The sequence below is a fragment of the Scyliorhinus torazame genome, chromosome 16, assembly GCF_047496885.1.
Source record: "Scyliorhinus torazame isolate Kashiwa2021f chromosome 16, sScyTor2.1, whole genome shotgun sequence".
In the NCBI taxonomy this organism is placed as follows: Eukaryota; Metazoa; Chordata; class Chondrichthyes; order Carcharhiniformes; family Scyliorhinidae; genus Scyliorhinus; species Scyliorhinus torazame.
Window position 1 is genome coordinate 69,321,620 of NC_092722.1, and position 16,344 is coordinate 69,337,963.

General features: G+C 50.9%; 1 protein-coding gene across 2 annotated transcripts in view; it reads right to left on the minus strand.

The window, feature by feature from the left end:
* Positions 1 to 5,324, minus strand: part of LOC140392864 (pregnancy zone protein-like) — a 391,109-nt gene extending 385,785 nt beyond the window's left edge. Inside the window, exon 1 of one of the 2 annotated variants that reach the window (XM_072478606.1) lies at positions 5,195 to 5,324. In XM_072478606.1, coding sequence (XP_072334707.1) covers positions 5,195 to 5,250 — 56 coding nt within the window. In that variant the 5' untranslated portion in view covers positions 5,251 to 5,324. Of the gene's footprint in view, positions 1 to 4,886; positions 4,950 to 5,194 lie in introns of those variants that run through there. The other variant, XM_072478607.1, reaches the window with a different exon arrangement.
* Between the last annotated feature and the right edge of the window lie 11,020 nt (positions 5,325 to 16,344).

A 16,344-nucleotide genomic window follows, 5' to 3' on the forward strand; every position in this document is an offset into this window, starting at 1 on the left:
GAGTGTGTGAGGGCTGAAGGAGAAGAGTTTGTGAGGGTGAACAGGAAGACAGTGTAAGGGTGAAGAGGAAGAGAGTATGAGGGGTGAAGAGGAAGTGTTTGTGAAGTTGAAGAGGAAGTGAGTGTGAAGGGTGAAGAGGAAGAGTACGTGAGGGGGAAAAGGAAGAGGGTGTGAGGTGTGAAGGGGAGTTTTTGTGAGGGGTGAAGAGGAACAGAGTGTGAGGGTGAAGAGGAAGGTTTTGTGAGGGCTGAATGGGAAGAGTGTGTGAGGGCTGAAGGGGAAGAGTTTTGTGAGGGTGAAGCGGAAGACAGTGTAAGGGTGAAGAGGAAGAGAGTATGAGGGGTGAAGAGGAAGTGTTTGTGAAGTTGAAGAGGAAGAGAGTGTGAAGGGTGAAGAGGAAGAGTACGTGAGGGGGAAAAGGAAGAGGGTGTGAGGTGTGAAGGGGAGTGTTTGTGAGGGGTGAAGAGGAACAGAGTGTGAGAGTGAAGAGGAAGGGTTTGTGAGGGGTTAAGTGGAAGAGAGTGAGGGATGAAGGGGAGAGTTTGTGGGGGGTGAAGAGGAAGAGGGTGTGAGGGTGAAGAGGAAGGGTTTGTGAGGGTGATGTAGAAGAGTTTGTGAGGGTGAAGAGGAAAAGAGTGTGAAGGTGAAGAGGAATAATTTGTGACGGTGAAGGAGAGGAGTGTGTGAGGGGTGAAGAAGAAGAGTGTGAGGGGTGAAGAAGAGAGTGTGAGGGGTGAAGAAGAGAGTGTGAGGGGTGAAGAAGAGAGTGTGAGGGGTGAAGAGGAGGAATGTGTGAGGCCTGAAGGGGTAGAGTGTGCGAGGATGAAGAGGAAGACAGTGTAAGGGGTGAAGAGGAAGAGTTTGTGAAGTTGAAGAAGAAGGGAGTGTGAAGGGGAAGAGGAAGAGTGTGTGAAGGGGAAGAGGAAGAAAGTGTGGGGGTGAAGGGGAGAGTTTATAAAACATAGTTTGTGGGTGTAAAGTGAAAGACAGTAAGGAGCGAAGAGGAAGAGAGTGTGAGGGGTGAAGAGGAAGAGAGTGTGAGGGGTGACGCGGAAGCGAGTGTGAGGGTGAAGAGGAAGAGTGTGAGGGGTGAAGAGGAAGAGAGTGTGAGGGGTGAAGGGGACGAGAGTGAGGGTGAAGAGGAAGAGTGTGAGAGATGAAGAGGAAGAGAGTGTGAAGTGTGAAGAGGAAGAGTGTGAGGGGTGAAGGGGACGAGAGTGTGAGGGGTGAATAGGAAGAGAGTGTGAAGGGTGAATAGGAAGAGAGTGTGAGAGTGGAGGAAGAGAGTGTGAGGGGTGAAGAGGCAGAGTGAGTGAGGGGTGAAGCGGATCGATTTGTGAGGGTGAAGAGGAAGAGAGTGAGGGGTGAGAAAGAAGAGTGTGTGAGGGTGAAGAGGAAGAGAGTGTGAGGGGTGAACAGGAAGAGTGAGGGTGAATAGGAATTGTTTCTGAGGGTGAAGAGGAAGTGTGAGGGTGAAGAGGAAGAGTGTGTGAGGGTGATGAGGAAGAGCGATGGTGGAAGAGTGTGAGAGTGAAGAGCAAGAGAGTGTGAGGGTGAAGAGAGAGTGTGAGGGTGAAGAAAAAGGGAGTGTAAGGGTTGAAGAGGAAGAGAGTGAATATGAAGAGGAAGAGAGTGAGGCGTGAAAAGGAAGAGAGTGTGAGGGTGAAGAGGAAAAGAGTGTGAGGGTGAAGAGGAAGAGTGTGAGGGGTGAAGAGAAAGAGTGTATGAGGGGTGAAGCGGAAGAGTGTGTGAGGGGTGAAGAGGAAGAGAGTGAGGGTGAAGAGGAGAGAGTGTGTGTAAGGGGTGAAGAGTAAAAGTGTGTGAGGGGTGAAGATGAAGAGAGTGAGGGTGAAGAGGAAGAATGTGAGGGTGAAGAGGATAAGTGTGAGGAGTGAAGAGGAAGGGTTTGTGAGGGGCAAAGAGGAAGAGTGTGAGGGTGAAGAGGAAGAGAGTGAGGACTAAAAAGGAAGAGTGCAAGTGGTGAAGAAGATGAGTGTGAAGAGGAAGAGTTTGAGGGCGAAGAGTAAGTGAGTGTGTGTGGTGAAGAGGAAGAGTTTGTGAGGGTGAAGATGAAAAAAGTGTGAGCGTGATGAGGAAGTGTGTGTGAGGGAAGAGGAAGAAAGTGTTGAAGGGTGATGGGGAAGAGTGTGAGAGTGAAGCGGGACAGTGTTTAAGGGGTGAAGATGAGGTTTTTGAGTAGGTGAAGAGGAAGAGTGTGTGACGGTGAAGAGAAAGAGTGTGAGGGGTGAAGGGGAGAGTTTGTGAGAGGTGAAGAGGAAGTAAGCAAGGGTGAAGAGGAAGAGAATGTGAGGGTGAAGGGCAAGAGTGAGGGTGAAGAGGAAGAGTGTGAGTGTGAAGAAGGAGAGAGTTAGGATGAAAAGGAAGAGACTGAGGGGGTGAAGAGAAAGAGTGTGTGAGGGTGAAGTGGAAGAGTGTGATGGTTGAAGAGGGAGAGTGTGACGGTTGAAGAGGAAGAGTGTGAGGGTGAAGAGGAAGAGAGTGTGAGGGGTGAAGAGGAAGAGTTTGAGGGGTTTAGGGGAAGTGTGTGAGGGTTGAATAGGGAGGGTGTGAGGGTGAAGATGAAGAGTGAGCATTGAAGAGGAAGCGTGTGTGAGGGTGAAGAGGAAGAGAGTATGTGAGGGGTGAAGAGGAAGAGAGTGTGAGGGTTTAGAGGAAGAGTGAGGGTGAAGAGGAAGAGGGTGTGAGGGGTGGAGAGGAACAGAGTGTGAGGGACGAAGAAGAAGAGAGTTTGAGGGTGAAGAGGAAGAGTGTGTGTTGTGTGCGAGAGGGGGGTTGGCTTTATCCTTCAGTTCCTGGGGTTGGGATCTGATAAAGGAGCTGAGGGCAGGTCCCCCAGTAACTGTTATTCTGCCTGTGACAGAAAGTGTTGTGAGGATAATATCCATGAGGAAAGATTAATGAAGCAACACTGATCATATTGAAGAGAGATACTGTGAGTGTAGTTCAGTGACTGGGCGGACGAGGGTTTGATTCAATCTGTTCATTGTCCCACCTCACTGTGCATCTACCTCTTAATTCTGAGTGTCAGCGGGTGCGTCATGCAGAGTTGACGCTGAGCAAACACACTCCACCTTTTCCAGTTGAAGAGTTGCCGTGTCAGAGATTGTGGCCATTGGGTCAAGGTTTTTGAAGGATCGATAAGGCCAACGTTACTCGGACTGACCCGGGACTGTGGCCTGGAATATTCTCACTGCGATGACATGGGAGACACGATTTGGAAATCCATTGACAGTGAGAACACAAGGAATTTCAAATCAAATTAATCCCACTATCTCCTCACTCACTCTTTAATATCCCACTCTGTCTGATCCGACTTCCCCCTCACTTCCCACCCCTTTAATATCCCACCAGTCCAATCCCACTCACTCCCTGCGCTATTTAATATCCCACCCAGTGTAATTCCACTCTCCCCCTCACTTCCCACACCTTTTAATATCCCGCCCAGTATAATCCCAATCTCCCCCTCACTCCCCGCACCCTTTAATATCCCCCCAAATCTAATCCCACTCTCCCCCCTCACTAATATCCCCCCAAATCTAATCCCACTCTCCCCCCCCCACTCCCCACACCTTTTAATATCTCCCCCAATATAATCCCACCATCCCCCTCACTCCTTGCACGCTTTAGTATCCCACCCAGGCTAATCCCACTCCCTCTCATGCCCAGCATCTAATAATAACCAACCAGTTTAATCCCATTCTTCCAATTCTCTCTCTCTCCCTCTCTCTCCACATGTTGGGCAGGATTCCCCGGTCTGCTACGCCAAAATCGCATGCGGCGATCGGCTGCAGAATCCCCGTTTACGACTAAATCGGGGGTGGCGCCACTTTTGCGATGCTCCGTCCCCCCCAAAGCGTGTGCTCACCCCCCGATGCTCCGCCCCACCGACCGGCCGAGTTCCCAACAGCGTTGGTCGTGTGTGGTCTCATCCATCGGTAACAAGGCGTGGCGGCTGCGGACTCAGTCCAGCAGCTGCCATAGTTGGGCGAGGTCCGATTCGCGAGAACGGGGGACTTTGATTTTGCCAGGGGCTGTGGTGGGGGGAAGGGTACCGGCCAAAGGGGGGGTACTATTTGGTAGGCCGTGTCCGCGAGCGTCCGACGCCATGTTTCCCGATGCGGCCGCTGCCAGCCGGCAGAGTGCGCATGAACGGCACAGACCCGGCAATTCTCCGGGCTAGAGCCAAGTGCTCTTCGTTGCCTTGCTGCTAGCCCCAGTCAAACGGAGGATCGTTGGTCGTTTTACGCAATTGTTTCTGTTGTAAAACGCCACCTTTCCCACGCTGGCGTGGGGACATAGCCTCAAAATTGGAGAATCCAGCCCGTTGCCTCTCTCCTTCATCTCTCTCTCTCCCCCCAAAGATGTGCAGGTTAGGTGGATTGGCCATGATAAATTGCCCTTAGTGTCCAAAATTGCCCTTAGTGTTGGGTGGGGTTACTGGGTTATGGGGATAGGGTGGAGGTGTTGACCTTGGGTAGGGTGCTCTTTCATAGAGCCGGTGCAGACTCGATGGGCCAAATGGCCTCCTTCTGCACTGTAAATTCTATGATAATCTATGATATATCCGATACTCACACTCCTGCTCTCGTTGCCCTGATACTGTCTCCCCCCGAGTATCTCTCTCTCTTCCCCATGTCTCTCTTTTTCCCTTTACTGTCTCTCTCTCTCTTTCTCCCTGAGTGTCTCTCTCCTCCCCTCCCCGAGTATCTCTCTCTCCGCAGTCACTCTTTCCCCAGTCTCGATCTCTCTGAGCCCCTCGCCACCCTCCCCCCCCCCCTCTTCCCTGCCCCCACCCCCACCCCGTTTCTCTCTCTCTCTCTGTACCGGTCTCTCTCTTCCCCAGTACCTCCATATCAAATACTCACCCTCCTGCTCTCACTGCTGTGAGCATGAGGCAGACGAGAATTCCCCAAGCCTGCATGTTGCTGTTCTCTGTGTCCCTCAGTCTCTCTCTCTGTGTCCCTCAGTCTCTCTCTCTCTGCCCTCAGTCTCTCTCTCCCTCTGTACATAGTACTCATCCTCCTGCTCCCTCACTCTGTCTTCCCAGTCTCTTTTCCCCAGTCTCTCTTTCTCTATCCTCCAGTCTTTCTGTACCCAGTCTCTCTCATTCTCATCCCCACTCCCCTCTCTCTTTTTCTCTCTCTCACTCTCTCCCTCCATACCCAGTACTCACCCTCTTGCTCTCACTGCTGTGAGCAGGAGGCAGCCGAGAATTCCCCAAGTCTGCATGTTGCTGCTCCCTCTCCCTGAGCCCCCGACAGACTGAGCTTCTGAACCTCTGAACACCCCCTGTTAAAGCAGTTTGACAACGTCACCGGACAACATTTCAACATCAGCTCTGACCTCACTCAGTAAACACTAAGATCCTCCTGTTTACAGAACGCAAACTCAGGTCACTGTTTAACTTGGCAGCAGAGAGAGTGGCAGCAGAGAGTGGGTGTGTGAGAGAGAGAGAGGAACAGAGAGAGAAGGTGGGCGGGGGGGGGGGGGGGGGGTGGTGGTGAGAGAGAGAAGGAGGCAGGGCGAGAAGGAAATAGAGTTGGGGGAGAGAGGGGGAGGCAGGATAAGAGGGAAATAAAGGGTGGGAGGGCGAGAGAGGGAGGCAGGACAAGAGGGAAATTGATGGAGGGAGAGGGAAATGGGGGAAGGCAGGGCCAGAGGGAAATAGAGAGGGAGGCAGAGCGAGAGGGAAATACAGAGAGGGAGAGAGGGAAATAGGGGAAGGCAGGGAGAGAGGGAAATAGACGGAGGGAGAGGGAAATGGGGAAGGTAGGACGAGAGGGAAGTAGAGGATGGGGGCGATTGAGGGAAATCAAGGGAGGCAGGGTGAAAGAGAAATAGAGTGAGAGAGTGAGACAGGGAAATAGAAGGAGGGAGGGAGAGAGGGAAATAGAGGGAGTGAGTTAGAGAGGGAAATAGAGGTTGGTGAATTGAGAGTGAGGGAGAGAGGGGGAATAGAATGAGGAAGAGAGAGAAAGGGAGAGTGAAAGTTAGATTAGGGTGTGATGAAGAGACAGGGAGGGACAAACAGCGAATTTCTTGGGAATACAGAGAATATACATGACACGTTCAGGCTGTTCAGCCCAGCCAGATCATGCTGGCTCCATGTGAGCCTCCTCACATCTCTCCCAACTCAATCTACTATCGTATCCGTCCATTCCCTTATCCCTCAAGTTCTTGTCTAGTTGCCCCTCCGACACATTCACCCTGTCTGCTTCAACCAGAGGAAGAGAAGCCTACTGATCCCAGGAGCATAGAATTCCAGTCGCACTCTGGGGATTAAAAAAATTAAAAGGTTTATGGACAAAAGAATAAAATAAAACTTAAGCACAATTACAGTTAAACATTTAACACCATCTTCCAAAAGATGCCCAAAAGTACCCACGTCATCAGAACACCCAGTTGAACACCTTCTTAGCGACCATCCCCTTTGAGGTTTTTAACTCTAAAGATCCAGTAATATTACCCCAGTCAAAAGTGCTGTCACTTCAGTACAGGTATTCCACACGCTTTCTCACATGCATCGACTTTGCTGTGGAAATCCAGGAATACCCAGAAACAAGAACTGCTTTCTGAAACAAAGACTTTTCTGGCTTCTGGGTGGCTACTTCAGATTTCTCTCAACACCAGGCTGATCCCAGGATACCTTCCCCCACGCACAGACAATCCAATCCAGCTGAACATATTTCCTTAAATATCCATTTTTCCACCTCACCTTCAATTCCATTGTCCTCGCCACCTCTTTGAACTCAACCTTTCCAACATATAAAAAATGTGATGTTTTCCTACCCTTTTGAGTCAAAAATCAACTAAAATATAATAACCCTCCATTGTTTACTTATGAAACCTTGAAATTTAGCAGCTGAAAACCACGTCTCTATCTATCTTCTAATGCGCATTAGCACCTTTACCCCTTTCATCTCTCAACTCTCCCAGACAATGTCACTATTAAATTTCCCCAGTTTACTTTAATAATTTACATGCACGCACACACGCGCACAGCCTTCTTTACAGAATTAAAAAGGTTTCCCCCAAAAATATCAAACAAATAACATCCACCCTCACAGTTATACCCACATATTTCTGGTAGCATGGGAACTTGTAAATGTTGTCTGAAACCTCTGCGAGGCTCTCAAGCAAAGGATCTACCCTCTTAAGTTCCAGACCCCACATTGACTATCAACCACACAAAACAACTTTGGATACATTTCCTTTCTCTGTAGGAATTCCTTTATTAATCCAATAAGCAATGGTTGATACTCACAACACCCATCATTTGGCAAGACCCACGTGCTGGAATTTGTTGTTGGACAGTTGGACCGCTGAATGATTACCTCTGCCTGTCATTGTTTCTGTTGCGAAAATATTGCTAAAATATTTGTAAAGAACATTACAAAACGTTTTAAAATAGCTACCACCAGGAGTGCAATGATTTTCAAATGTTATGCAATGTTCATATGGCCCTCTCTGAGGGACTAGAATGAAATAAATAGAACATTATTCCGCCGAACTTCCTGTGACTGATGTGATGAATGTAGGAATTTTGAATATGGTGTATTATATGTATTTGGAGCAGAAGGGGTTAAAAGCCTTGGTTAGTGTGTTTGTGACTGGGCGGCACAATGACACAATAGTTAGCACTGCTGCCTCACAGCGCTGAAGACCCGGGTTTGATCCCGGCCTCGGGTCACTATCCGTGTGGAGTTTGCACATTTTTCCTGTGTTGCGGGGTCTCACCCCCACAACCCAAAGATGTGCAGAGTAGGTGAATTGGCTATGCTAAATTGCACCTTAATTGGGGAAAAAAAGGAATTGGGTACTTTAAATTGCAAAAAAAAGTGTGTGTGTGACTGCGACAGTCATGTTTTTAAATATCCTGGTTTGAAAGGCAGCTCGGCATTTTGGAGACAGGTGCAATTAAAGCATCAATAAAGTAAGATCATGTTTCATTACAGCCATGGATATTATTTGCTGAAGTTGGGCTAATGGAATTTTGTTTATATGAACAGGATTCCCTGGGGAGTTGATAATTAGGGACATTGTATTTGATTCGGTAGATGATGCACCTAATGGGAGGAGCCAGGGATGAAGCAGTCAGGTGTTGAGATTTTAAGTTTAGTTTTAGATTGGGGATGTGAACAGACAAGACACTAAGCTCTCAACACAGTGGGCGGGATTCTCTAATCCCGCGGCAGAATGTCCACGCCGTCGTAAACGCCGTTGCATTTTATGACAGCGTGAACAGGCCGACCGGCCGACTATTTTTGGCCCGCAAAAGGGGCCAGTACGGCACTGGAGCGGTTCATGCGGCTCCAGCTGCTGATCCCGGTGTGAACTGAGCGCCATGGGATCTGGGCATGCGCAGTGGTGCCAGCACCAACTCGCACATGCGCAGTGGCGCTGGCGCCAACGCGCACATGCGCAGTGGCTTCCTTCAATGCGCCGGCCCCGACGCAACATGGTGCAGGACTACAGGGGCCAACGCAGAAGAAATGACGCCCCCGGCCAGAGAGTTTGGCCCGCCAATCGGTGGGCCCGATCGTGTGCCAGGCCGCATCGGAGGCCCCCCCTGGGTCGGACCTCCCCTCCTCCCCACAGGCTGCCCCCTGATCCTTCCATGCCGAGGTCCCGCCAGCTGACAGCAGATGTGGACGGCGCTGGCGGGACTCGGTGTTTTTACGACGGCCGCTCGGCCCATCTCAGGTCAGGAATCAGCGGGCCAGCCGTGTAGAGCAGGCCCCAACCGGCACTGTGCCAACCATGCTGGCGCCAATGGCCCCGGTTCTCCTCTCTGCGTGCCAGCGTCGAGGCTGTGTGGCGCGATTCACACCGATCGCAGGGATTCTCCGGCCCTGCCCCGGGCTGAGGGAATCCAGCCCAGTGAGTCTAGCGTTGTCTGTAAACAGACTAGCAGTTTCTCAGTTTAAGAATTGACTGGGGTCAGACCAGACAAACAGCAGTTCTCCAGACAGTGGGTTAAAGATGTGCCGATATACAGGGCAGGAGCAGTATCTTAGACTGTCAGTTTAAACAGTAGTTTGAGACAGGCAAGAATCTGCAGCTGGTTCCTGAAGGATCACTTTATCAAAGTGTTTTTTTCAAGACCTCTTTTTACAGCAAGTATACACTAACTGCATTTAAAAGTGCATTCTGATCTGAGATCGATTGTTTTAGTGAGAAAGAAAGCAGTTAGGATTGTTTCATTGTACTGTTAAGTATTGTTGAACTGGTAATTGTTTTTTTTCTTTTTTTAAATTCTTCCAATCAAGGGGCAAGTTAATGTGGCCAGACTACCTACCCTGCACATCTTTGGGCTGTGGGGGTGAGATCCACGCAGACACGAGGAGAATGTGCAAACTCCACAAAAACAGTGACCTGTGGCTGGAATGTACCCCAGATCCTTTGCGCCATGAGGCAGCAGTGCTAACCACTGCACCACCGTGCTGACCCCTTAACTGGTAATTGAAAGACATCTGTCTTTATGATGTTAAAGTTAGTAATACTGTGTTAATAATGTAGTTTGTTTCAACATATCCTTTTTGTGTGTGAAATCATTTCTGGAGCGAGGTATGCTTTCCCCATAGTCTTACAAATTAAATAAAATATTGGGGTTCTGTCCGGTATCCTAGCAACTGTTGGGGTCATGTCCAGGATCTTCATACTGACCAAGTTGGACTTCTTGGTTGTAGCAGCGATGTCCGAGAGTGCTGTGTCTTTTGCACCCCATTCTGACTCCGGGAGGGGAGGGAGTCTCCCTGCCTTGAATCTAGTCACCCGACTGGGTTATCAAACCCGCCCTGGGACATGCAAAGGTTGCCAGCATATGGCGGGGGGGCATTCTCTGCTCTCGGCATGAGGCGTCCGCCAGGTACCTTTGCCAGCAGTGGCTGCCATTTTGGAATCTTGGTGAGGCAGGAAGAGAACCTGGTCCACACTGAAACCGATATATTTTGCTCACAGACAGAAATACAAAACGTCCATTTAAAATGCCTAACAGGAACACACAAGATCTTTCGCATTTCTTCGACATCCTTGCATCCTAATTATAAAATGCCGATTGGAATCTCCCAAGTGTGGTCTAAACAAGATTCAGTTCAGGCGTATCGGCACCTCTCCACAGCATAGAAAGTCAAAAGGACAGAGACAAGTTGGTGGGGTGGGCAGAGAGGGAACAGATGCCGTTCCATGCAGAGAAATGGAAAATTTTCAGACTGGGGACCAGTTACCAGCGGTGTACCACAGGGATCAGTGCTGGGTTCTCTGCTAATTGTGATTTTTATCAATGACTTGGAGGAGGGGGCTGACGGGTGGGTCAGTAAATTTGCTGATGACATCAAGATTGGTGGAGTAGTGGATGAGGTGGAGGGCTGTTGTAGGCTGCATAGGATGCAGAGCTGGGCCGAAAAATGGCAGATGGAGTTTCACCCTGATAAGTGCGAGGTGATTCATTTTGGTAGAAACAATTTTAATGCGGATTACAGGGTCAACGGCAGGGTTCTGAGGAATGTGGAGGAACAGAGAGATCTTGGGGTTCATATCCACAGATCTCTGAAGGTTGCCACTCAAGTGGATAGAGCCATGAAGAAGGCCTATAGTGTGTTAGCGTTTATTAACAAGGGGCTTGAGTTTAAGAGCCGCAGGGTTATGCTGCAACTGTACATGACCCTGGTGAGACCACATTTGGAGTATTGTGTGCAGTTCTGGTCACCTCACTATAGGCAGGATGTGGAAGCATTGGAAAGGGTGCAAAGGAGATTTACCAGGATGCTGCCTGGTTTGGAGGCGAGGTATTAAGAGGAAAGGTTGAGGGTGCTAGGGCTTTTCTCTTTGGAGCGAAGGATGAGAGGCGACTTAATAGAGGTTTATATGATGATGAGGGGGTAGATAGAGTGGACGTTCAGAGACTATTTCCTCGGGTGGATATAGTTGTTACAAGGGGGCATAACTATAAGATTCAGGGTGGGAGATATAGGAGGGATGTCCGAGGTAGCTTCTTTACTCAGAGAGTGGTTAGGATGTGGAATGGACTGCCTGCTGTGATAGTGGAGTCGGACACTTTAGGAACTTTCAAGCGGTTATTGGATAGGCACATGGAGCACACCAGAACGACAGGGAGTGGGATAGCTTGATCTTGGTTTCGGACAAGGCTCGGCACAACATCGAGGGCCGAAGGGCCTGTCCTGTGCTGTACTGTTCTATGTCTATGTCTAAGTGTGAGGTGATGCATTTTGGTAGGAAGAACATAGAAAGACAATATAAAATAAGGGGTAAAATTCTTAAAGGGGTGGAGGAGCAGAGGGATCTGGTGGTGGTGTCAGGACAGGTGGAGTGAGCGGTTAATAAAGCAGAGCTTTATCAACAGGGGTATAGAGTACAAGAACAAGGAGGTTCTGTCAAGGAGTTCCCAGGGGTGAGAAATTTCAATCATGGGGACTGATTGGAGAGGTCAGCACTATTCTCATAGAGTCCTGTCAGTGCAGAAGGAGACCAACAGACCATCGGGTCTGCACCAACCCTCCGAAAGAGCACCCTAAACAAGGCTCACTCTCCCGCCCTATCCTTATAAACCTGCCAACCGTTGGACAATAAGGGGACATGTAGCATGTCCAATCCACCTAACCTGCACATCTTTGTACTCTGGGAAGAAACCAGATCACCCGGAGGAAACCCACGCAGACATGGGGAGAACGTGAAAATTTCACACAGTCAGCCGAGGCCGGAATTGAACCTGGGACCCTGGCACTGTGAGGCATCAATGCTAACCACTGTGCTGCCTCTTTGATAGAGGTGTTCAAAATACCGAGAAGATGGGGAGGCTGGACAGAATAGATCAGGAGAAAAGGGAGAATAGGCAGGGGTTACGGGGGAAAAGGCAAGGGTACAGAGAAAAGCAGGGGAATGGGGGAATGGCAGGAGTATCGGGCAGAAAGGCAGGGGAATAGAGGAAAAGGCAGGGGTACAGGGGAAAAGGCAGGAGGTTTGGAGGAAAATGGAGGGTTATGGAGGAAGAAGCAGAGGTACAGGGGAAAGGCAGGGGAATGGGGAAGAGGCAGGGATATGGGGAAAGAGGCATGGGTATGGGGGGGTAAAGGCAGGGGAATGGGGAAAGAGGCAGGGATATGGGGAAAGAGGCATGGGTATGGGGGGGGTAAAGGCAGGGGAATGGCACCAAGTCACAATGCTCATTTGGACAGCCGGTGCAGGCACAATGGGCCAAATCCTGCACATTAACAATTCTCTGATTTCTCAATTCTCTCGTTCAACGGGACTTCCGGGTGCGGCAATGACCAGCTGAGTCGCACGTTTCGGCAGCTCCCGTTGGAACGGACTTTTGGGCTCTTAATAGGAGCCCCAACGGCAATTTAAACGGCAAAAACACTGTGCGGTAAACCAGAAGGGAATCCCCCCCGGACAAGCATGGAAAAGGGAGAGGATAGCGGCCGGATTGCGGAGGATCCTCTGGAGCAGCGGCAAGGAAGGGAAGCTCAAAGCAAGATGGCGTCGGAAGGTGGCCGTTTGCTATGGGGCCCGGAGCAGCAAGAGTTCCTGCGGCGCTGTGTGGAAGAGCTGAAGAAGGAGTTGAAGAAGGAGCTGTTGGCCCCGATATTGCAGGCGATTGAAGGACTAAAAGAGGAGCAGAGGACCCAAGAGCTGGAGCTTTGGGTTGTGAAGGCAAAGACTGCTGAAAACGAAGATGAAATACAGGGCCTGGTGGTGAAGGCAGAAACGCACGAGGCACAGCATAAAAGGTGTGTGGAGAGGTTGGAAGCGCTGGAGAATAACTCAAGGAGGAAGAATTTAAGAGTCCTGGGTCTTCCCGAAGGCGCAGAAGGGGCGGACGTTGGGACATATGTGAGCACGATGCTTCACTCGCTAATGGGATCGGAGGCCCCGACGGGCCCTTTGGAGGTGGAGGGAGCTTATCGAGTTCTGGTGCGAAGACCAAAGGCTGGAGAAATACCTCGAGCTATAGTGGTGAGGTTTCTCCGCTACAATGACAGAGAGACGGTTCTCAGATGGGCAAAGAAAACTCGGAGCTGTAGGTGGGAGAACGCGGTGATCCGCGTATACCAAGATTGGAGTGCGGAGGTGGCGAGAAGGAGGGCAAGTTTCAATCGGGCTAAGGCGTGCTTCACAAAAAGAAGGTCCAGTTTGGAATGTTGCAACCGGCGGGATTGTGGGTCACACACCAAAGGAAGCACCACTACTTTGAGACGGCAGAAGAGGCGTGGACATTCATTGTGGACGAGAAGCTGGAATAGTCTGGCGAGAGAAAGAGCTTTTGGGACAAAGTGGTGGTGTGATTACAGGGGACGGGGGGGAGGATGATTTTTCAATTTGTTAATTTTGTGATCCTGTAACTTTTCTCTCTTCCCCATGTTGGGGGTGGGGGGGGGGCGGGGGGAGCATGAGGAACTGTGGGCGCCGGCCATTAGGGGCGGGGCCGAGTGGGAAACGCGGGCTTTGCTCCCGCGCTATGGTAATTATGGCGGGAACAGGGACGCAGGAAGGAGGGGGCCTCGCACAGTGGGAGCCGAGGACATGGGGAGAAGCCGAGGTCAGCCAGAGTTTGCTGACTTTTGGGAGCAACATGGGGGGTGCAACTACGCTAGAGGGGGATCTAGCGGAGGGGGGGGGCGTTAACTGGGTTGCTGCTGCTAAGGAGAAGGGGGAGCTGTTATGGGATGGGGTGGTCGAGGCGGGAGGGCACCGTTGGGGGGATATACGGGTTCGTGGGAACCGGGTGAGGAGCTGGGTTAAAAAAGGGGATGGCTAATCGACAAGGGGAGGGGGGGGGGTAAAGAGCCCCCCAACCCGGTTGATCACGTGGAACGTGAGAGGGCTGAATGGGCCGATTAAAAGGGCACGGGTACTCGCACACCTAAAGAAATTAAAGGCAGATGTGGTTATATTGCAGGAGACGCATCTGAAACTGATAGACCAGGTCAGACTACGTAAAGGATGGGTGGGACAGGTGTTTCATTCGGGTTTAGATGCGAAGAATAGGGGGGTGGCTATCTTAGTGGGGAAATGGGTACTGTTTGAGGCAAAGACCAGAGTGGCGGACAGTGGGGGTAGATATGTGATGGTGAGTGGTAGATTGCAAGGGGAGGCGGTGGTTCTGGTGAACGTATACGCCCCGAACTGGGATGATGCAAATTTTATGAGGCGTATGTTGGGACGTATCCCGGACCTGGAGGCGGGAAAGTTGGTAATGGGGGGAGACTTCAATACGGTGCTTGATCCAGGGCTGGACCGGTCGAGGTCCAGGACCGGGAGGAGGCCGGCAGCGGCCAGGGTGCTCAAGGATTTCATGGAGCAGATGGGAGGGGTAGACCCCTGGAGATTTAGTAGGCCTAGGAGTAAGGAGTTTTCATTTTTCTCCCATGTTCACAAAGTATACTCACGGATAGACTTTTTTGTCTTGGGAAGGGCACTGATTCCGAAGGTGACAGGGACGGAATATACGGCCATAGCCATTTCGGACCACGCTCCACATTGGGAAGACCTGGAGGTAGGAGAGGAAAAAGAACAGCACCCACTCTGGAGAATGGATATGGGCTTATTGGCGGATGAGGGGCTATGTTTAAGGGTGAGGGGGTGTATTGAAAGGTACTTGGAGCTTAATGACAATGGGGAGGTTCAGGTGGGAGTGGTCTGGGAGGCGTTGAAGGCGGTGGTCAGAGGGGAACTGATATCCATAAGGGCACATAAAGGGAAGCAAGAGGGTAAAGAAAGGGAGCGATTGTTGAAAGAACTTTTGAGGGTGGACAGGCAATATGCAGAGGCACCGGAGGAGGGACTGTACAGGGAAAGACAAAGGTTACATGTGGAGTTTGACCTGCTGACCACGGGTAAGGCAGAGGCACAGTGGAGGAGGGCACAGGGTGTACAATATGAGTATGGAGAGAAGGCGAGTCGGCTACTGGCCCACCAATTGAGGAAGAGGGGAGCAGCGAGGGAGATAGGTGGGGTGAGAGATGAGGAGGGAGAGATGGAACGGGGAGCGGAGAGAGTGAACGGGGTGTTCAAGGCATTCTATGAGAGGTTATATAAGGCTCAGCCCCCGGAAGGGAAGGAGGGAATGAGGTGTTTCCTGGATCAGCTGGAATTCCCGAAGGCGGAGGAGCAGGAGAGGGTGGGACTGGGAGCACAGATTGAGGTGGAGGAGGTGGTAAAAGGGATTGGGAGCATGCAAGCGGGGAAGGCCCCGGGACTGGACGGATTCCCGGTGGAATTTTATAGGAAATATATGGACCTACTGGCCCCGCTTTTGACGAGAACCTTTAATGAGGCCAGGGAAAGGGGGCAGTTGCCCCCGACTATGTCGGAGGCGACGATATCGCTCCTTTTGAAGAAGGATAAAGACCCGCTGCAGTGTGGGTCCTACAGGCCCATTTCCCTTTTAAATGTAGATGCTAAGCTCCTGGCCAAGCTGATGGCGACGAGGATAGAGGACTGTGTCCCGGGGGTGGTCAAACTGGGTTCGTTAAGGGGAGACAGCTGAACACGAACATACGGAGGTTGCTAGGGGTAATGAAGATGCCCCCACCAGAGGGGGAGGCGGAGATAGTGGTGGCGATGGACGCCGAGAAAGCATTCGACAGAGTGGAGTGGGATTATCTGTGGGAGGTGCTGAGGAGATTTGGTTTTGGAGAAGTGTTTATTGGATGGGTACAGCTGCTGTACAGGGCCCCGGTGGCAAGTGTGATCACGAACAGGCAGAGGTCCGACTACTTCCGTCTTCATAGAGGGACGAGGCAGGGGTGTCCCCTGTCTCCGTTACTGTTTGCATTGGCAATTGAGCCCCTGGCCATAGCATTGAGGGGCTCCAGGAAGTGGAGGGGAGTACTCAGGGGAGGAGAAGAACACCGGGTATCTTTGTATGCAGATGATTTATTGTTGTATGTTGCGGACCCAGTGGAGGGGATGCCTGAGATAATGCAGACACTCAGGGAGTTTGGGGAATTTTCGGGGTACAAATTGAATATGGGGAAGAGTGAGTTGTTTGTGGTGCATCCGGGGGAGCAGAGCAGGGGAATAGATGATTTACCGCTGAGGAAGGTAATAAGAGATTTCAGGTACTTAGGGATTCAGATAGCCAGGAGTTGGGGAACCTTACATAGGCTTAATTTAACAGGATTGGTGGAACAGATGGAGGAGGATTTTAAGAGATGGGACATGGTGCCCCTAATATTATTGGGCCGCCAATATCTCAATGGTGTGTAAGTGGATGGGAGAAGGGGAGGGAGCGGCGTGGAAGAGATTGGAGATGGCGTCCTGCAAAGGAACCAGCTTACAAGCACTGGTGATGGCGCCGTT